This window comes from Poromitra crassiceps (genome assembly GCF_964638095.1).
Source record: "Poromitra crassiceps genome assembly, chromosome: 2".
NCBI lineage: Eukaryota > Metazoa > Chordata > Actinopteri > Beryciformes > Melamphaidae > Poromitra > Poromitra crassiceps.
In genome coordinates, this window is record NC_139624.1 from 8645607 (window position 1) to 8668106 (window position 22500).

Here is a 22500-nt window from a genome sequence, read left to right on the forward strand (position 1 = left end):
GTGTAAAGGACACGTCTACTTTTTTCACTGGTCAGTCTCCATGGAGACTTGCAGAGAGCTAATCACTCAAATTAACTCTGTTTGTTGTGTCTTTTTTCTTTGACCAATCGACAGCCGGCTCGGTCTGTAACACAACCAATAAAATGTCACCGCGGGCGGAGCGCACGGAGGCGGCTGACTCCATTACCGCTGTGTTTAGAGGAGACCTGGAGAAGACTGACTGACTGACTGACTGACTGACTGACTGACTGACTGAGGAGGGGAGTCAGTTAGCGTCTGCTGCCTGATGCCTCTGCTGTGTCTGCTCACATGAGTTTGTCTGCTGACGTCTCAACAGGACAAAGCATTTGCACGTATCTTCACTACACCTGTATGGACCAACCCGATCTCCCAAAAAATTGTAAAATAGCAACGTTTGTGGACAAACGTTGCTATTTTACAATTTCGGCTAAGAAATTGTAAAATGGTAACGTATGTGTCTACAGCGGTGGGCGTGGTTTGGGCGTGGTTTACGGAGATTTTCTGTTTCTAACCCCTCCCCCTACTCTAATCCTAACCCTAAAATCTCAGAACGTTACTATTTTACAATTTTCGAGCCGAAATTGTAAAATAGCAACGTTGGTCCAAAACGTTGGTATTATACAATTTTCTGTGAGACTGTGTTGGTATGGACACCAGACACCAGACACCAGACACCAGACACCAGCCACCAGACACCAGCCACGACTGTGGCTGCTACGTTTTGGGTCCGTCTCCTCCAATGTAGCTCTCTAACCCTAACCCTCTCTCTCCAAACTCTCTCTTCACCTTGTCTGATATCTGTCCATCAACGGATGGATGGAAGAGGCTTTGAGCAGAACATCCTAGACTGCATCTGCAAGTGGCAGAGAGATCTGATCTACATATCTGATCCAGAGCAGACAGGACTGAGGGAAGAGTGGATACAGAGTAGGCAGGAAGGGAAGGGAGATAAAACGTCTGGGTTCACTCACAACGACCCCATTGCAATCCCATCACCCTCAAAGCCATTTTAATGCCAGCTGTAAAGGCTCATTAAAGAGCAGTTTGTAGTAACAGCGATCTATGCTGGTCGCCATGATCATATCTATACCATCCATGTCCAACGGGCCAATGGGCATCGATGATGGTCGCTGGCGACCATCTTAAATGGCTGTAGTATAAACTGTCCTTCAGTGTGTGTCTCACCTTGAGAGCGTCAGTCTGGAGGCCCAAGCCCTTGGTGCAGAGCTCCATGACGCTGTAGGAGCAGAAGGTGTCCCTCACCCTCAGCTGGCTGACGGCCAGCAGCCACAGAGCAGGGTTACACTCCAGCTCCACCGGGGGGATCAGGATCGACTGGTGGCCCGAGTACACACTGAGGAGGACACCGTCACACACACACACACACACACACACACACACGCACACATGCACACATACACACGTGCACGCACCACACACACACACACACACACACACACACACACACACACACACGCACACGCACATACATAATTTTTCAAGATTATGTTTTGGCATTTTGCTTCTATTAGATAGTTGATTGTGAAGAGTGACCGGAAAGGTTGGTAGAGAGAGAAATGAGAGAAAGGGAGGGTAAAAAGATGCAAAAAAGAAAGGCAGAAAGACAAAAACAGAGTGAGATACAGGGACTAAAACAGGGGAGGAGAGATATGGAGAGAGAGAGAGAGAGAGAGAGTTGTTGATCACAAAGCAGTAGAGATGTGAGGTACAGAGGAATCATTATGTCAAAGCGTTAGATAAATATAATGCAATTGATTTCCATTCTTGTCAGAGGAGACCAGCCGACTTGAGACCAATCACAGTGATGAGCGTTGCAAACAAGCCAACGTGACAGTTGTGTAGCGGGGGACAGGTTTGGAGGTTGCACAAGCCAACGTGACAGTTGTGTAGCGGGGGACAGGTTTGGAGGTTGCACCGACCTGCAGAGGCACCAGAGCACGAAGCCCAGGCCGCAGTAGGGGTCGAGGCAGATGGCCACCTCTCTGGATGGGTACAGCTCACACTGCAGCTTCACCGACCGGCAGAAGGCTCCCACCGCATTATGAGACATCTACACACAGACAACGACAGACAGACAGACACAACAGACAGACACAACAGACAGACACGACAGGCAGACAGACAGACAGACACAACAGACAGACACAACAGACAGACACGACAGGCAGACAGACAGACAGACACAACAGACAGACAGACAGACAGACACAACAGACAGACACAACAGACAGACACGACAGGCAGACAGACAGACAGACACAACAGACAGACACAACAGACAGACACGACAGGCAGACAGACAGACAGACACAACAGACAGACAGACAGACAGACACAACAGACAGACACAACAGACAGAGAAGGAGCAGGATCAAAAGATAGTAAACATACAAGTTCTTCAAGTTGCTCATTAGTGCAGAGACGCTGGTTTTATAAACTATGGATTGGATTAAACAAAAGTGGTATACGCTACAGCAGGGATACTCAACTTGCTTTGCCCAGGGGCCACTTTTGTGAAATGATAGGAGGCCAGGGGCCAGTTAATAACCAAACAATATACATTTTCTGTAGCGGATTGTAGGTTTTTGGGGTGTCAGCCGGAGTTTAGGCTGACAATGTTGTGCACACCGGATAGTTAGTTAGGTTATGTTAGTTAGGTTAAGTACATAAGTGCCTGGGTAGAGAGCCGACAGCGGTATTTGACAACTTAGCTAGAACTTCTGTCATGGCATTCTTCAGATATCACGTTAACGAACATCAGACGTACGTCTGGACGGACAACCCGAATCCATTATGCCTCCGGCCTGGCTATCGCCGGCGGAGGCATAAAAAGAAAAAAACTAAGGGGAAAAGACATTGTAATTCCCGGCAAACTACTCCTTTCTTTAATTACTGTAGTTTTTTTGTTTTTTATTTACTTTACTGTTTATAACACGGTTCAAATAATAGAAGATCATTTGACACAAAAATGAAAGGCACTGTTTGTAAGATTCAGCACTACTAGATGTCCACAAAAGACTTGTATATCTAGAGAGGCATGTGAGTGATTGTGTTGAAAGCAGTGAAAGAAGCCACGCCCCCTCTCTGTGTTGTGGAAACAGGCTTTGTTTATTCCAGCCTGCTGCATCGTGGGGCAGAAGGCTCCTGCTTTGTTTCTGTGTATTTAGCTCTTTTCTGTGTTTCTAAATGGACAGAGACCCAGCGAGGCTTCACAGCTGTACTGCATCAAGCTGTGACTGTGACATGTCTGTGAGAATAAGGTTAGTCTCTGCTTGTATCACAGGTTGGCACTGTGTATTTCCTGCTCTGTGTTTATAATGCACGATGACGGCTGTGTGGCTCGCTATGCATGTCTCGATGGCAGACGCTATGTACACTAGTGTACATAGCAGACGCTATGTACACTAGTGTACACCCTCCCCCTTTCCCCTCTCCTGCTCTCTCCTCTTGCTCCTTCCCCACCTCCTATACCCTCCAACATCTCCCATTCCCTCCCCACCCCATCACTCTCTCACATTCCCCCTGCTCTTCTCCCTTCTCCTGCTCTCTCCTCTGCTCTCTCTTCATTTCTATATTTTCTATATTATCAATTGTTCAAATGTTATCTTTATTCTGTATATTCTTGCTACTGTTGTGTCAGCTAGAATTAGCTAGACATACTTTCTGTGAAGCCCTCTGAGACATGCTTGTGAATTAAAGCTATATAAATAAACTTGACTTGACTTGACTATATCAGAGCAATGCGAGTTGAGGGACAGTTTCTTCCCACAGGCCACGAGACTCCTTAACATACACAAATAGTGTAGTAGCTGTACTGTACCGCACTGTAGATGCTACCATTATGTATGACTAATGTTTAATTGTATGTTTAATTAGGTATATGCTATTCGCACCTGTACGTCAAATACGTAGAATTTAAAATGTTTAAGTACGTCTAAGTTGTAATGTTTAAGTATGCACATGACATGTGCACCTATGTGCGGTGAATATGCCACTGTCTCTGACTTGTCTTATCACTCTACTGCCTTATTGCTTGTTGTGTCTCTTGTTGTTTTTTGCACTAATATGCCCTGTTATATTTGTACTATGTTGTAAACGGAGTTCACAGCACAAGAATTTCACACGTGATACTTGTACCACGGAGTGACAATAAAAATCTTGAATCTTGAGTGTTTAGGGTGGCATGGGAAGCTGTGCCCATGTGTTTTATAGAGTGTTTGTGTTTATGTTTTGATGTTACAGCTCCAGCATGACATCTAGTAGGGAACATCTTACAAAAAGTGCCTTTAAGCAATATCACACATGAGGGTGCCGTTGTACTGCATATCAGCACGTCTGTGATTGGCTGGTGAAGATAGGAGGGTGGTCTGTGATTGGCTGGTGAAGATAGGAGGATGAGCTGTGATTGGCTGGTGAAGATAGGAGGATGAGCACTGGGCTGACCTGAACGCCGGCCAGCATGCCGGTGGTGGATACGCTGAAGTCCAGATAGGCCAGGCCATCAGGGTTGGTGGGCTTATACAGAGCTGGAGGCTTCTTCTTTGGCAGGTCATCTGGACACACACACACACACACACACACACACACACACACACACACACACACACACACACACACACACACACACACACACACACACACACACGCACACTTGTATCATTACACTTGTGATGACAGTCCCTTGATCAATTCATTTTATAAGGCCTAACCAAAGCCCTCAAATTCTGATATGTATGTGTGTGTGTGTGTGTGTGTGTGTGTGTGTGTGATGTACCAGTGTCCAGCACAGGCGGCCAGTTCCTAATATCCACGGTGGCCATGGCCTCCTTGGAGCGCAGCAGCTTACAGATGACCGCTGTGGTCATAACACAGGCTGAACGACTGACCTGGAGACACACACACAGAGAGAGAATTAACAACCTAAAGAAATACAGTTAGTACATCAACTAGATTACTACAGATCACTGGAAAGATCATTTAAATTGGCCCCATACTTAGAAATAACACGCGCGCACACACACACACACACACACACACACACACACACACACACACAAAACTGGAAGCTGACCAGTGTAACCACAGTCTGACCTGCCAGCCACTGAGCAGCTCCACTGGAGCAGTTGGGGTTAAGGGTCTTGCTCAAGGGCACCTCAGTGGTGGTAATGAGGGAGGGGCAAGTGCTGCTTTTTCACTTTCCCCACCCAGATTTATCCTGCCGGTCCCGGGGATTGAACCGACGACCTTCCGGTCACAAGCTCTGCTGGCTTCTCTAACCTTTGGGCCACCACTGTCTGTAACTAAATAACTGTAAGTGTTTCAGTGTTTTGGGCGGAGGTCTGACCTCGACGATCATCTTGACAGTGGGCAGGGTCGTGGAGATGTTCTGGGGGTGCGGTGGTCGCACCGTGATGGGAACACAGCCGGCGTACAGGCAGCCATAGAACGCTGCGATCAGATCAATACCTGCAAAACACACACAGGGAGGGAGGAAAGGAGGGTGTGAGTTCTGTATGCACATTCAAGTGATCCTCAACACCAACAACTCAGAGATATCACTCAGCCGTGGGTCATGTCAGTTTTTCAAAAAAGGCCGGGGAGTTTTCAGGCTTTCGAATCCGCCCACTCCACATTTGGATAGGATGAACTTTTGTGGGGCGGGCACATTTCAGAGCTAATGGCAGAGCTCTGTGCATTTCCTGCTCACACATGTGTGGTTTCATTCACAGACAGACAGCGCTGTGAACGGACCGGCTCCTCTTGCTGCCTTCTTCCCATCCATCCCTCCCCTCCCTTCTCCTACCAACAACCCCTTCACAGTGTTTGGATATTTCCTAGAAAGCTTAGCACGCGGCATAACTTTTTACAAGAAAACAACCAAATCAGGCTAAAAAGTGTGAGAAATTATATTTATTTTTAACACAACATGCAATTCTGGAATATTTGAATATTAGACAAATTTAAATGAAATGTAAACCCTAAGTGCATTCACACATACTGCGATGGGGGTATATATATATCCCTCGCAAATACGTGTTATAGCCATGATTGGGAAGTTTGATGACCGGAACACAGTCTTACTTGATGCCACTTTTTCAATAAAAACACATTTATGCCATGACTTCACATAATGTATATTTGTGTCACATCATTTAGCCTGTGCTGTGATGTGCAGGAGCAGCAGGTAAAAGTTATAAAACTAAGCATGCCCTGAATGAGCCAAGTGGGGGCTTGTTCGGTCGTTATTGTGAAAGTTAGCATTAGCACAATACTGAGGGTTCCAACATGTCGCCTATACGCTGCGATGTGTTTACAATATGTCTAAAGATCATGGAAGTGGATGGTATCAGGAATGTCCCCGATAGTTACAGGTGAGCTTACAACCTTTATCTGAAGGTAATAGAAGTGTATGGATGCGTCAGGACCACTGGGGGAGCGAGCGAGCCAGCACCAGTCAAAGCTGTGCTTTGACTGGTCTGTGCTCTTCAGTGTAGCTCAAGGCTAAATTAGCCTTGAGCATATTAGCCTGGCTAATATGCTAGCATGATGGCAGACAGGAGTTGACTAATAGCATTGGCCGAAGTTTTGCAGTGAAAGCTAGAGCAGTTTCTTGAAATGCATTCTAACCAGCAGAAATATTCACATAAAACAACACAGCGTATTGCTGGTGGTGGCCGTGACACCGGCGCTGACCTACTGGGGCAGTGGGTTAGAGAAACTATCCGGGGGGGAATGCAGGATTGCAGCCAAACACCCTCTGGAGGCCCAGTTGTTGCAGCCATTTCAGCCTGATGTCAGAGTCTCCGGGAAACTGATGCACTGCACACCGGTGTAGCTTTTGCACCCGGGAACACAACACTTTCAACCCATGACTATCCCTAACCTGTCCCTGGACACTAAACTAAACTCAACAAACAAACAGATGAACATTTATTTTTATATATTTTTTTTACAAACAATAGGCTATCTGACGTACTCTAAACCTAAACCTAAACTACTAAATATTACACTTTACACTATGCACTCTAATCAAAACACTCCACAAATCTCTCTCTCTCTATCCAACAATTCTCCACACTCCATAGGCCCAGCGTGGTGTGCAGGCATTTTTATCAACTTTGGCTGGGAGGGGCCTAGGCCCGAGAGATGGGCGGGGTTTGGTGACGTCACTGATCAAGCTACGTCACTGATCAAGAGCTCTGCCAATAGAAAGAGAGGGAAATGTGAGTCTACAGCTGGCCTTTTTGTCTTTTTGGATTGTATGGGACTGCATAGGTATGTGAGAAGAGATGAGGAATTACTCAGTTTTACAGTAAATGTCAGGACTTTGACCTGGATTCATCAAGAATACAGCTAATTTCCAATATATATTGATTTACAGCATAAAAAAGTGGAAAAAGTGTTGAGTATCTCTTTAAGTCTGTGTGTGTGTGTGTGTGTGTGTGTGTGTGTGTGTGCGTGCGTGTGCGTGCGTGCATGCGTGTGTGAGACCTGGTGGGTAGACAAGTGCTACGTGGTCCCCTTCCTGCAGCCCTCCTCTCTCCAGCAGCAGAGCCGACACGCGCTCCGCTCGCTTGTGCAGCTGAAGACAGGTGAGAGAGCTGGAGACTGCCCCCTGCAGGAGAGAGAGAGAAGAGAAAGAGAGGAGAGAGAGACAGAGAGAGAGAGAGAGGAGAAAGAGAGGAGAGAGAGACAGAGAGAGAGAGAGAGAGAGGAGAAAGAGAAGTAGAGAGTGCTTTAACTTTGAGCCTCAGTGTCATCCGACGCTTTTTCTAAGACAGCTGTCAAGTGTCTTAACCATAACCATAAAACAGCCTTAAGTTACAGCGAAACAAAATTAGACAGCTGTTTCCATCTCCATGGCAACGATAGAGCACTCGCTCCAGCCAACCAATTAAAATGTAAGACAAATCAATGATGGCATCTGTGACCTTACAAATTGCCAGACACTGTCAGAGTTATTGTGACAGTAAGAAAGTAGCCGGCTGGAAATGTTTCGAATGGTTCTCGAGATAAACCGCTTTTTGTGTTGCCAGTAGGTGGCGCTATATAAAATTGCAAGAAATTCCAGCACTGCACTACGTTGAGTTCCCAGCAGAACACTCCCCAAGTTTGAAGTCAATCTGATGAACGGTTCTCAAGATAAACCCCTTTTTGTGTTACCAGTAGGTGGCGCTGTGCCGAATCGCACGAAATCCGGCACTGCACTGTGTCGAGTTCCCATGAGCGCAATCCTCAAATTTGAAGTCGATCGGAACAACTGTTCTTGAGATAAACCACATTTTTTGTTGCCAGTAGGTGGCATTAGACGAAAACAGGGCACTGCACTTCATCAGGTCTCCCTTAGCGCACTCCCCAAGTTTGAAGTTGATCCGACCAACGGTTCTCGAGATACACGAAGGACAGAGAGACAGAAAGACAGTCACTGCTGGCATTATAGTATAGATAGATAGATAGATTATTATTATTGTATTATTATTATTTAGCGGGAGGGTTCCTATCTGGGATCCTATCTGGGATTCTATCTGGAGGGAACATGAAAACTCCACACAGAAAGGACGGGTTACAAGTGTTTGGGGGAGACGCCTTTTAAAGCCTTGAGTGTGGCTGCTATGTCACCCCTCCCACGATTGGATCAGGCACAACACAGCTGCTACGTATGTCACCCCTCCCACGATTGGATCAGGCACAACACAGCTGCTATGTCACCACTCCCACGATTGGAGCAGGCACAACACAGCTGCTACGTATGTCACCCCTCCCACGATTGGATCAGGCACAACACAGCTGCTATGTCACCACTCCCACGATTGGAGCAGGCACGACACAGCTGCTATGTCACCACTCCCACGATTGGAGCAGGCACGACACAGCTGCTATGTCACCACTCCCACGATTGGAGCAGGCACGACACAGCTGCTATGTCACCCCTCCCACGATTGGAGCAGGCACAACACAGCTGCTATGTCACCACTCCCACGATTGGAGCAGGCACGATACAGCTGCTATGTCACCCCTCCCACGATTGGAGCAGGCATGAGACAGCTGCTATGTCACCCCTCCCACGATTGGAGCAGGCACGACACAGCTGCTATGTCACCACTCCCACGATTGGAGCAGGCACAACACAGCTGCTATGTAACCCCTCCCACGATTGGAGCAGGCACGACACAGCTGCTATGTCACCACTCCCACGATTGGAGCAGGCACAACACAGCTGCTACTGTATGTCACCCCTCCCACGATTGGAGCAGGCACAACACAGCTGCTATGTCACCCCTCCCACGATTGGAGCAGGCACAACACAGCTGCTATGTCACCACTCCCATGATTGGAGCAGGCACAACACAGCTGCTATGTCACCCCTCCCACGATTGGAGCAGGCACAACACAGCTGCTATGTCACCCCTCCCACGATTGGAGCAGGCACAACACAGCTGCGGTCAGTGAGCACAAGCATGCTTATTAGTCTAGCAGAAAGGGCCCTCAGATTATATTATATATATATATATATATATATATATATATATATATATATACAGTATATATATATATATATATATATATATATATGTATCAATATATATTATATATATTAATTATATATTATTATATATATGCTCGATGTTAATGAAAGAAAACAACGGTAAGACTCACATTCATAGCTTTCAAAGCTCAATATTAGCAACCGTATATAGTGTTTCCCCTAGAAAAATGTTCAGGCCTGGAGGGATTTCGAAACGTACCCCGACCGCAACGGTGGGGGCCCTTGCTGGCGACGCTAAACTTTTAGCTAATCTGTTCACATCTATGTTCGCAATGGCATCCCAAGTATCCTCATACTATTATGGGATTATGCGATGCGACACGTTGACACGTTTTGGAACAGTGCTGCACACTGGCACAATGCTCCTAAAAGCAAAACGCTTGTTGTTTTGAATGATTTGGCATCTTCTATTACTGTCAACACCAGTATTGTTGTGTGGTAATAATATGCCATAAAGGTTTATTGACATTTTGGAGAGAGCAGTATTTTTTTTTTTTTTTGCTTTTTTTTTCATGGCTTGGCGGGGGCGCCAGGCCTGTAGAATGATAGGGGAAACACTGGTATATTAGCACTCACTCTCTTATACGTTAAGGCTACTGTCTGTAATGTTATCATTGCAGGGGTATGCATGTACGGTCGGGTTGATGAGTAGGCTATAATATAACGCAGACGCAGGTCAGTTCAATCTCTCCTCTTGTCTCAAGCGACGAGTCAATCCAACGTTATTTACAGCAGGTTGCATTTGCTAATGTGGGCTAGAGATTCAACAAGGGGGTTACCTTAACAAGAGTCCGAAAGCTAACGTTAATGCTACTATCAACTTGTCAACAGTGTTTTGCTGACTGTGTGTACAGTCTTTACTGTTTAATGAGAGATAGCGTAGCGGTCTACCCGAGTCTGTCAAAAGTCCTTACAAACGTAACAAACATACAAAAACATGCTTTGGGACAGTTGTTAATGCGGTGAAAAATTGTTGAGCTGTTGTTATGCAACCTGCTGTAAATAACGTTGGATTGACTCGTCGCTTACGGAAGAGGAGAGATTGAACTGGCTTGCGTCTACATTGGTATTATTCTTATCAGGCAGAGTGTTTCACAGTATGAATCCCCCCGCAATCATAACGTTAGACAGTAAACGTATAAGAGTTAGTGAGAGAGTATATTGAGCTTTGAAAGCTAGGAATGTGAGTCTTACACTCATGTACCCATAAGCCTAACGTTGAGTTTCCTCAGTCACCATCATCTTCTGCAAACATACTTCTCCCATCAAATGACAGCCAATCTAAACAGCTACATTATTATCATTATTATGGTTAATGTATAGAACAATGCAGTTGAATTTGTTCTTCAATAGATTTGATGCGGCTGGCCCGGGGGCCCTCTCCCCCGACTCCCCTGACTGCAGTATCCAAACAGCAGCCCCCGCCACACGGCTCCCCCCCCTCCTCTCTCTCCCTCTGGCCCCGGCTGATGCCACTCCCCCCCCACCCACGCTGACCATCACAGCTGACCAGGTGAAGAATCAGCTGTTGAGACTACACACAAGGAAAGCAGCCGGCCCGGATGGCGTCAGTCCCATGGTGCTCAAAGCCTGTGCCCCCCAGCTCTGGATTGTGGACTACCTGTCTGGCAGACCACAGTATGTGCGCTTACAGAACTGTGTGTCAGACAGAGTGGTCAGTAATACTGGAGCTCCACAGGGGACGGTCTTCTCTCCCTTCTTCTTCACCATCTACACCACGGACTTCACCTACCAGACAGAGTCTTGCCACCTTCAGAAGTTCTCTGATGACTCTGCGATAGTGGGATGTATCAAAGATGGTGACGATGATGAGTATCGGGATGTGGTGGCCAACTTTGTCACATGGTGTGAGCTGAACCACCTGCAGCTCAACGTGTCAAAGACAAAGGAGCTGGTGGTGGACCTGAGGAGGGTCAAGGCTCCGGTGACCCCTGTCTCAATCCACGGGGTCAGTGTTGACATAGTGGAGGATTACAAGTACCTTGGAGTGTACATTGACAACAAACTGGACTGGGCTAAGAACTCTGATGCACTCTACAAGAAGGGGCAAAGCCGTCTCTACTTTCTGAGACGGCTGAGGTCCTTCAACGTCTGCCGGACCATGCTGAGGATGTTCTACGAGTCGGTAGTGGCTAGTGCCTTCCTGTATGCTATTGTGTGCTGGGGCAGCAGGCTGAAGGCAGCGGATGCCAACAGACTCAACAAACTGATCCGTAAGGCCAGGGACATTGTGGGGCTGGATCTGGGCTCTCTGACTGCGGTGTCAGAGAAGAGAACATTGTCCAGGCTACGCTCCATCATGAACAATGACTCGCACCCACTCCACGACGTGCTAGTCAAACACAGGAGTACGTTCAGTGAGAGACTGATTCCACCTAGATGCAATACGGAGAGGCACAGGAAATCATTCCTGCCTGTGGCCATTGGTCTATTTAATGCCTCTCTTAAAAGAGCACCTCGGAGACGCTCAGTCTCCCTGAGACTGAGCCAGCCGATAGGTTAACTGTGCCTGGCTGAGCCACGTGTAACGTATAGGGCAAGCCGACTTAATATAAATCACGTGCAATATGTGCAATATGTGCAATATGTGCAATATGTCACGTGCAATAAGGATAATTGACACGGAATGTACACTATACTTACTCTACGTATTTGTATTTTGCTATTTTGCTACTTAGACATTCTACTTATTTTTTTGCTTTTTGCTTCTATCACATTTACTAGTTATTCTATGCTATGTTGTGTTTTTCTGCTTATTTGCTTAATATTGCATTTACTACGGTCATTTTTATTTTATTTTATTTTATGCTATGTGTGTTCTGTGAGCGAGCTACTGTAACTTGTCCCAATTTCCCCCCGGGGATCATTAAAGTCTTTCTGATTCTGATTCTGATTCTGAATGAGGTCTCTGACATACTGCTCTCACTATAGCCTACCAGTCACTAGTGAAATCTACTGCATAACCCAATGTATTTTTCTATTTCATAAAAGAAAAAAATCAGAAACATAATGGCTAAGATAACCATCTTATAATATTATATGTATAATGTTATATTAGATTTTCAATGTGCATGAATGGATAATGGAAATATAGGCTACTTGATTTTTTACCCCAAAACTCTCATTCATTATGATATTTAAATTGTATTTTATCTAATTAAAAAAAATATATAAATAAAATAATAATAATCTGCATTCTATATGGGCCATCGGCGGCGCTGCTCTAAAGATGGGCATCGGCCATTGAAAAGCCCATATGGGTCGAGCTGTAGTGTGTAAGTTACCCGGGAGCTGAGCAGGGTGTAGAGGATGTGGTCCGGCGTGGTCTGAGCTCTCCACTGCAAAACCTCCGACAGGAACAGGAACTGACAAACATCATCAAAACAGAGTCACAACTGAGTTTCATGTGCTTTCTTACTGTTCACTCAGTGAGACCGACTCATAACAGTCAGTCCCGTTTGAAAAAATGACGCTAGTTTTCAGCATCCATGTGGGTAACAAGTAGACCGATGTAATATTTCTGTTTTTTTTTAACAGATTATGGAAGTGCAGATTGTAAGCTTTCAAATGATAATGTCATACATTGAAATCTGAAGAAGATAATATTGCTTATTTGAATGTTTGTACTCCTAAAAGCAACATTCAGAGAAAAGTATAAAAATGTGTGTGTATGTGTGTGTGTGTGTGTGTGTGTGTGTGTGTGTGTCACCTGGTCGTTGTCGTCGGTCTGTCCCAGGTCTCGGCCGCTGGCGTGAGCGATCCTCTTCCCCGACACCAGATTCCCCACCATCACAGAGGCAGGCCCGATCTCTGCTCCACACACACATCAGAGTATGGCAGTGTCATCAGAGTATTAGTCCCAGTATGGCAGTGTCATCAGAGTATTAGTCCCAGTATGACAGTGTCATCAGAGTATTAGTCCCAGTATGGCAGTGTCATCAGAGTATTAGTCCCAGTATGGCAGTGTCATCAGAGTATTAGTCCCAGTATGACAGTGTCATCAGAGTATGACAGTGTCATCAGAGTATTAGTCCCAGTATGACAGTGTCATCAGAGTATTAGTCCCAGTATGACAGTGCCATCAGAGTATTAGTCCCAGTATGACAGTGTCATCAGAGTATTAGTCCCAGTATGGCAGTGTCATCAGAGTATTAGTCCCAGTATGGCAGTGTCATCAGAGTATTAGTCCCAGTATGGCAGTGTCATCAGCGTATTAGTCCCAGTATGACAGTGTCATCAGAGTATTAGTCCCAGTATGACAGTGTCATCAGAGTATTAGTCCCAGTATGGCAGTGTCATCAGAGTATTAGTCCCAGTATGACAGTGTCATCAGAGTATTAGTCCCAGTATGGCAGTGTCATCAGAGTATTAGTCCCAGTATGACAGTGTCATCAGAGTATTAGTCCCAGTATGGCAGTGTCATCAGAGTATTAGTCCCAGTATGACAGTGTCATCAGAGTATTAGTCCCAGTATGACAGTGTCATCAGAGTATTAGTCCTAGTATGGCAGTGTCATCAGAGTATTAGTCCCAGTATGACAGTGTCATCAGAGTATGACAGTGTCATCAGAGTATTAGTCCCAGTATGACAGTGTCATCAGAGTATTAGGCCCAGTATGGCAGTGTCATCAGAGTATTAGTCCCAGTATGACAGTGTCATCAGAGTATTAGTCCCAGTATGACAGTGTCATCAGAGTATGACAGTGTCATCAGAGTATTAGTCCCAGTATGACAGTGTCATCAGAGTATTAGGCCCAGTATGGCAGTGTCATCAGAGTATTAGTCCCAGTATGACAGTGTCATCAGAGTATTAGGCCCAGTATGGCAGTGTCATCAGAGTATTAGTCCCAGTATGACAGTGTCATCAGAGTATGACAGTGTCATCAGAGTATTAGTCCCAGTATGACAGTGTCATCAGAGTATTAGGCCCAGTATGGCAGTGTCATCAGAGTATTAGTCCCAGTATGACAGTGTCATCAGAGTATGACAGTGTCATCAGAGTATTAGTCCCAGTATGACAGTGTCATCAGAGTATTAGTCCCAGTATGGCAGTGTCATCAGAGTATTAGTCCCAGTATGACAGTGTCATCAGAGTATTAGGCCCAGTATGGCAGTGTCATCAGAGTATTAGTCCCAGTATGACAGTGTCATCAGAGTATTAGTCCCAGTATGACAGTGTCATCAAAGTATGGCAGTGTCATCAGAGTATTAGTCCCAGTATGACAGTGTCATCAGAGTATGACAGTGTCATCAGAGTATGGCAGTGTCATCAGAGTATTAGTCCCAGTATGACAGTGTCATCAGAGTATGACAGTGTCATCAGAGTATTAGTCCCAGTATGACAGTGTCATCAGAGTATAAGTCCCAGTATGACAGTGTCATCAGAGTATGACAGTGCCATCAGAGTATGACAGTGTCATCAGAGTATTAGTCCCAGTATGACAGTGTCATCAGAGTATGACAGTGTCATCAGAGTATTAGTCCCAGTATGACAGTGTCATCAGAGTATGACAGTGTCATCAGAGTATTAGTCCCAGTATGACAGTGTCATCAGAGTATAAGTCCCAGTATGACAGTGTCATCAGAGTATGACAGTGCCATCAGAGTATGACAGTGTCATCAGAGTATTAGTCCCAGTATGACAGTGTCATCAGAGTATTAGTCCCAGTATGACAGTGTCATCAGAGTATGACAGTGTCATCAGAGTATTAGTCCCAGTATGACAGTGCCATCAGAGTATGACAGTGTCATCAGAGTATTAGTCCCAGTATGACAGTGTCATCAGAGTATTAGTCCCAGTATGACAGTGTCATCAGAGTATGACAGTGTCATCAGAGTATTAGTCCCAGTATGATAGTGTCATCAGAGTATTAGTCTCAGTATGGCAGTGTCATCAGAGTATTAGTCCCAGTATGGCAGTGTCATCAGAGTATTAGTCCCAGTATGGCAGTGTCATCAGAGTATTAGTCCCAGTATGACAGTGTCATCATCAGAGTATTAGTCCCAGTATGACAGTGTCATCATCAGAGTATTAGTCCCAGTATGACAGTGTCATCAGAGTATTAGTCCCAGTATGGCAGTGTCATCAGAGTATTAGTCCCAGTATGGCAGTGTCATCATCAGAGTATTAGTCCCAGTATGGCAGTGTCATCATCAGAGTATTAGTCCCAGTATGGCAGTGTCATCATCAGAGTATTAGTCCCAGTATGACAGTGTTATCAGAGTATTAGTCCCAGTATGACAGTGTCATCAGAGTATTAGTCCCAGTATGACAGTGTTATCAGAGTATTAGTCCCAGTATGACAGTGTCATCAGAGTATTAGTCCCAGTATGACAGTGTCATCAGAGTATTAGTCCCAGTATGACAGTGTTATCAGAGTATTAGTCCCAGTATGACAGTGTCATCAGAGTATTAGTCCCAGTATGGCAGTGTCATCAGAGTATGGCAGTGTCATCAAAGTATGCTTTTTTTTTTTATATAAACATAGGCTATAATATTATAGGCTGTGTGGTAGTTGAAACATAGTTTCAAGTTGACGTTTATTTATGTTTGTAGTTTGTAAAAAAAGAAAAAAAAATTATATATATATTATTTTTGACCGGGCGTTGCAGCCCTGTACCGGTCCGCGGCCCGGTGGTTGGGAACCACTGCAGTGGGTTGCACCAGCTGTGCGTAAGTTGAAACGTAAGCTAGTTTGAACGTAAAGTCTCACTAAGTCCGAGTTTACGCACTACTAAAAATATTTGGGTTGCACCAAGTGAAATAGTTACAACGTAGGCATAAGTTAGAACTTAAATTTTACACCTATGTCTTACTAGGTGTAAAGTCCTCCGTAAAATAGCAGTTGGCACGGATTGCAACTTGGCACCGTGGCGCATCGTTGTTTTGCGTCCGCAACGCGCTCTCCGTCATCAGTTATTACACCCTTTGATATTTATGACTCACGCTTTTGTTTCCCACAAGCTGCAGCACTGCATACAAATTAAAATAACCGCAACAATTTAGCGAGGCTGGATGGTGGTAAATTAGCCTACAATACTGATGAAGAGCTCACAGATAAACGTTAACAGTAATATGAACCTAAACGAACGTTACTCAATAACGTTCTCATTTGGTTAGTGTTGATGAAATATGAAAGCACTAATTTGCGGTGGGCAACATGTCCTGTTTTCACTCCACTTACTTAAACAACCGTAAATAAACACCGTTTCCACCGTGCTTTTCACTGATTGGTCACAGATACTGTACACGTCATTGTCTGCGACACTATTTTGGCTAGTATGGACTTTAGGGTCTACTAGTTAAGATGTAACTTACGTCTCCGTGGTGCAACTCAACAAAGACACAACTTTAGTGTCAAACTAACTAGTTTGAACGTAGCAGTTCATTCAAGAACACTCGTCATAGAATTAACCATTTATTGCATAAATGAATATAATGCATACAATTATGTTTGGCGTTGAAGGCTCCGCTCTTAGAATTAATTTAATATTTAATTTAACATTTAATTAATTCTATTCTCCCTGAACTCGGCTCAGCAGCATGCTACGCCGAGCAGGGAGAGCAAGCAGAATCCCCCATGGGAATAAAATATTCCAGATACATTTAAACCATAGAAAGAGGGAGCCTAAAAGCAAGACATGGAAACATGTTCATTTTTTGAGCCATGCAGACTCCAGAGCTACAATACATGATAGCATTTGCATTTGATCTAAAAAGGTGGAGGTTGGGGTGGAGGTGGCAAAGCGTTGCCAGCAGCCGCACGATCCAGCAAGGATCCAGCAAAGTGGGGAACAGATCAGTGAGTGAGAGGCTGCCCTATTTAAACGGACCGCCTTGTTGTGAGAATGACTGTGATTGGAGAATTGGTTAAACTGTGAACCACACAGAGGCTGTCAGCTGGTACAGCTGGGGCGTAGACTATGACATCATGTCTTGAATGAACTAACGCAGGCTTCATTTAGTGTGGACTTTACACCCTAACTTAAGACAGAACTTACGTTCAGCTGGTGCAACAGGCTGCTGGTCTACATTAGAGCTGTCACGATTCCTCGAGTACCTCGAATAACTCGAATAATTAAATTGATCGAGGCCAAAATGATTCGCCTCGACACGCATCTGAGTAATAGAAGAGAGTGGGTAAAATAGAAATTCCGACGGAACCTTAAGGCAACACGTGAGAGCGCGTTACGTCAGTCCATCACTCTACCTGAAACGTCAACAAACGGGACCACCCGAAAATGTGGCTACACTTTCCCAAGATAGACTCAGACAACACTGGTTGCAACATTTGTGATGTGAATTGCAAAGCTGGCCAGGGAAACACCTCAAACTTGAGGAAGCATGGTCAAACACAAGATATATTTACAGTAGCTAAATGCTGAAGACTGTAACGTATTACTAGATAGGCTGAGGGTGAATGAAGCAGGCACCGCAGCTAATGTTAGCAGCACCTCCTCAGCTGTACCGTTGAGAGAGGCATCGACTACAACATCAGGTAACGTTATTTAATTAGCTAGCGTTAGCTGGATAAGTTGTTTCACTGCAGTTGTAGTTGTTAGATAACGGGGCTTTTCACTGTCTTCACAACGACTGCAAAACAGAGATCGCTAACGTTAACGTTAACGCTAACGTTGCTGCAGTAATTGTCAAGGGTTCAACATAACGTATTTCCTCAGCCTGTATAGTAGCTATCAACATGAAATAAAAAGCATTTGACAGCTTAAACCCGTGGCTTTTTATTTGGAAGGGTTACATTTGCCGTAATCTTTATTAACATGTCTTAAAATGCATTAGAATCTTTTTATTTTTATTTTTTGGGGTTAAAGATTTTTAAGATTTTTTTTAATGAACATTAGAGCAAATATAATACGAAAAGCCAAAGGGTTAAGCTCTCAAATGCTTTTTATTTTATGTTTCTATGTACTACAGAGCCTGAGATATGCTTTAGTGAATACCGACCGCTCTCTCTGAGAAGTTTGGACCGTTTTCTGTGAGAAATACAAAGCTCAACCTAACAATAACGTTAGCGGCTAATTTAACAGCGTTTTGTGTGTGTGTGTGTGTGTGTGTGTGTGTGTGTGTGTGTGTGTGTGTGTGTGTGTGTGTGTGTGTGTGTGTGTGATCACACTAGCCTGTTGGTGTGTGAGAGAGAGAGTGAGTGTGTGAGAGAGAAAGAGTGTGTGTGTCATGCAGCTGTAAGGTAAATGAAGGATGTAAACTAGCTAGTAAGCCATTCATTCATATTATTTAACGGTTGCTGTACACTGGAAGAACTCAAACGTCAGGTTGAAAAGATGAATGGTGCCACTGCCAGTTCTATGCAATTTAAAAATCAAAATGTTGTTTTTTCTAAGAAAGAAACTAATGTAGTTGTTTATTTGAAGAGATTTATCTTATTTTTTGGTGTATATTTACGATAAGCCTTTGAAAACACAAAAAAGGGTTCTTATCCGATTACTCGATTAATCGATGGATTATTCGGTAGAATACTCGATTACTAAAAGAATCGATAGTTGCAGCTCTAGTCTACATGATTGAAATTAGTCTGAGACTACACACAGTAGTTGTGTGTGGTTTGAAACACTAGCTGACTAGCATGTACAAGTCACGCTGATATCAATGGTGAAATCTGTTTCCTGCTCAGTTGCGCGGTTGCTGAGAAATAAAAAAAATTCTGTGAAAACTACTTGACATATTGGCCACAACCGAACTTGATGTCTGCAGCGCTGCTTGAACGCCGCCCCCTGAGGGCTGGCGGTGAGCAGCCAGGGATCAGAATGCCCAGGGGCACTCATGATGCTTCTGGTCTGAGCATAGTAAACATTATTAATGAAAACATTATGAATCAAATCAAACACATTCAATCATAATGACATGTTCTGCATCAAATATCCAGCTGAAGGAAACCTTTGACATGTTGATAATATGTAACACTATGTGGCAAGAAAAAAGTAAAAACAAATAAAAACAAAGTAAAATAAATAAATAACAGAAGTTAAAGCTTCATTCAGCGATGCGTTTGTGTTTAAATGAGTGTTAAATGGCTCTATATTCTGACAGCAATCATTGAAATAGAGTGTTTGGTCAGTGACTTGAAACCCCCAACCCCCCACTGTCCTCTATCTCTCTCCTGTAGTCCTGCATGCAGGGCGGACGTATCTCCACAACCGCAAATCGTAGAGACTCACGGATGGCGGTATTGGATTCGGGGTGAGAAAATACATATAGTCCTTTTAACCCATTGATACCTGATGCAGCATTTGCATGTATATCCTTCATTTGTGTGTGTATCCCTTTAAGCCCGCAAGGGATACACACACAAATGCTGCATCAGGTATCAATGGGTTAAGGGATCGCGATCTGACCTTCGGTTTCCAAGAAAATTACAACTTTTCTCTGATTGGATTGTTTAAGGTTGACGCCAATTTTGATCCAATCAGAGAAAAGTTGACATTTTCTGAGAAACATAAGGTCCAATCGCGATGGACCTTATGTATCACTGATCAAACACTCTATTTCAGTGATTGCTGTCAGAATATAGAGCCATTTAACACTTATTTTAACACAAAAACATCGCTGAATGCAGCTTTAAATTAAACTTCCTGAAATTACAATTCAATTCCAAGTGTTTTTGCTTGTTTTAGTTTTTTCACTTTCCAATTCCTCAGCTGAAGTAGAAGTGATGAGTTGACAGATGGATCTCTCACCTGGCTGTTTCTGCCGGGGTTTGGGCATGTTGGTGACGCAGGTGTGGGGGCACATGAGCACGTTGCAGGGGTGCAGCCCCCCCTCCAGGTACAGCTGCTTGGTCTCTGACAGGTGGATGCCGCCCAGTGGGGTTTTGGGGAGCGTGTTGGCCGGGACCAGTGCCAGGCAGAACACCCCCACCCCGTGGATACTGTCTATGGCCTGGAGAGATGAAGAGGAGGCAGATGTTCACATGACAGCTCCCAGGCTTCTTCTCCTCAACCTGGTTTATGTCTCAAAGTCAAAGGTCTGGAACCACCTGACTGAATGCTCTGTGTTTTTCATTCTCTTGAAGCCATTTTGATCTAAAGTCTAAATACTTCTGCTTATATGCTTGAAATTAGGGCGGCTACACTTCAAAGAATCTAAAATATAAGATAGATTTGATTTGTTTAATTTTGTATGTCTGTACTGTTATTCTAAAAGATGGAAAATCGTAAAAATGTCAAAATGTTTGACTAGTAGTGTATTTTATGAATTCAGTGGAATGCTGATGATGAAGAACACACAGTTTTTGGTAGTGAACTGCAGAGGCCAATGTGTTTTGGGTGTATTTCTTCTGAGGTAAATATTCTGAATGCCATTTCCTTACAGGAGTTTGAAAAGCTTGTGATGCTGGTGCACAGAAGTTGGGTGAAGGAAAAGACATTTTGAAGGCTGACATATTTTCAAAAAATCTAAACAGTTGACTTAGAGCTTGGCCTCTCTATTATTATATCTCTCTGTTAAAGGACAAGGTCATTGTTTTTGAATGCATTGCTTACCGTCAACAAATCCTATGAAAAATAAATAAATCCACAATGATTTTGTTTTTGTCGCCGGTGCCCAATGACGTGGTTGCTCTGCAGCATATCTCATTATCACAATGCACCTGACTGGGTGGCCGACTTTATCCTCAAACAACTTCATAAGCGGACTGTAAACATATTTGAGATCTCAGGAAAGTAGTTCTGCAGCAATGATAATAGTCCACGGCATAATGAAGAAGTTCTTCCCATTTGAATTTGATTTGGTACTGTAATAACCACGGCAGCCTCACTTTTCATGCTAACAGGCTTTTTTTTTTTAAATGCAAATGTCTTTGTGAGCTGTATCTCAAGGTTCTTAGCTTACAATTGGAGCCAATGACTTCCAATGAGTCAGAATCTAAGGATTTTCACTTCATACAGATGGGACACCCTTTCCTGTTGCACACTGTGTTGTGTTGTGTTGTGTTGTGTTGTGTTGTGTTGTGTTGTGTGTGTTCTGTGTTGTGTCTGTTGTATTGTGTTGTGTTGTGTGTGTTGTGTTGTGTGTGTTGTGTTGTGTGTGTTGTGTTGTGTTGTGTTGTGTTGTGTTGTGTTGTGTTGTGTTGTGTTGTGTGTGTTGTGTTGTGTTGTGTGTATTGTGTTGTGTTGTGTTGTGTTGTGTTGTGTGTGTTGTGTTGTGTTGTGTGTGTTGTGTTGTGTTGTGTTGTGTGTATTGTGTTGTGTAAGGTGAGCCACCTGCAGTACGCGGCTCATCCACTGGAAGCTGTCCTCCTCTGTGGAATCAGGCCTCTGCTCAGCCACCACCACGATCCTCTCGTCCCTCAGCACCGTCACTGAGAACACCGCTATCCTGCAGGACGAGGAGGGTCAAGAGCCATTTATTTACTACAATACAACCCAGCTATCCTGCAGGACGAGGAGGGTCAAGAGCCATTTATTTACTACAATACAACCCAGCTATCCTGCAGGACGAGGAGGGTCAAGAGCCATTTATTTACTACAATACAACCCAGCTATCCTGCAGGACGAGGAGGGTCAAGAGCCATTTATTTACTACAATACAACCCAGCTATCCTGCAGGACGAGGAGGGTCAAGAGTCATTTATTTACTACAATACAACCCAGCTATCCTGCAGGACGAGGAGGGTCAAGAGCCATTTATTTACTACAATACAACCCAGCTATCCTGCAGGACGAGGAGGGTCAAGAGCCATTTATTTACTACAATACAACCCAGCTATCCTGCAGGACGAGGAGGGTCAAGAGCCATTTATTTACTACAATACAACCCAGCTATCCTGCAGGACGAGGAGGGTCAAGAGCCATTTATTTACTACAATACAACCCAGCTATCCTGCAGGACGAGGAGGGTCAAGAGCCATTTATTTACTA

The 22500-nt window shown here is 44.4% G+C and overlaps 1 protein-coding gene across 2 annotated transcripts in view; it reads right to left on the minus strand.

Annotated features, from left to right (window-relative positions):
* The window catches only part of LOC310791873 (disco-interacting protein 2 homolog C-like), a gene marked incomplete at its 5' end in the record, with an annotated part of 181374 nt that overhangs the window by 23594 nt on the left and 135280 nt on the right, over nucleotides 1-22500 (minus strand). For both annotated transcript variants that reach the window (XM_083653548.1, XM_083653547.1), the window contains 10 exons: nucleotides 1207-1375; nucleotides 1962-2092; nucleotides 4486-4595; nucleotides 4817-4928; nucleotides 5387-5508; nucleotides 7534-7657; nucleotides 12895-12975; nucleotides 13320-13420; nucleotides 20320-20521; nucleotides 21844-21958. In XM_083653548.1, coding sequence (XP_083509674.1) covers nucleotides 1207-1375; nucleotides 1962-2092; nucleotides 4486-4595; nucleotides 4817-4928; nucleotides 5387-5508; nucleotides 7534-7657; nucleotides 12895-12975; nucleotides 13320-13420; nucleotides 20320-20521; nucleotides 21844-21958 — 1267 coding nt within the window. The remainder of the gene's footprint in view (nucleotides 1-1206; nucleotides 1376-1961; nucleotides 2093-4485; nucleotides 4596-4816; nucleotides 4929-5386; nucleotides 5509-7533; nucleotides 7658-12894; nucleotides 12976-13319; nucleotides 13421-20319; nucleotides 20522-21843; nucleotides 21959-22500) is intronic.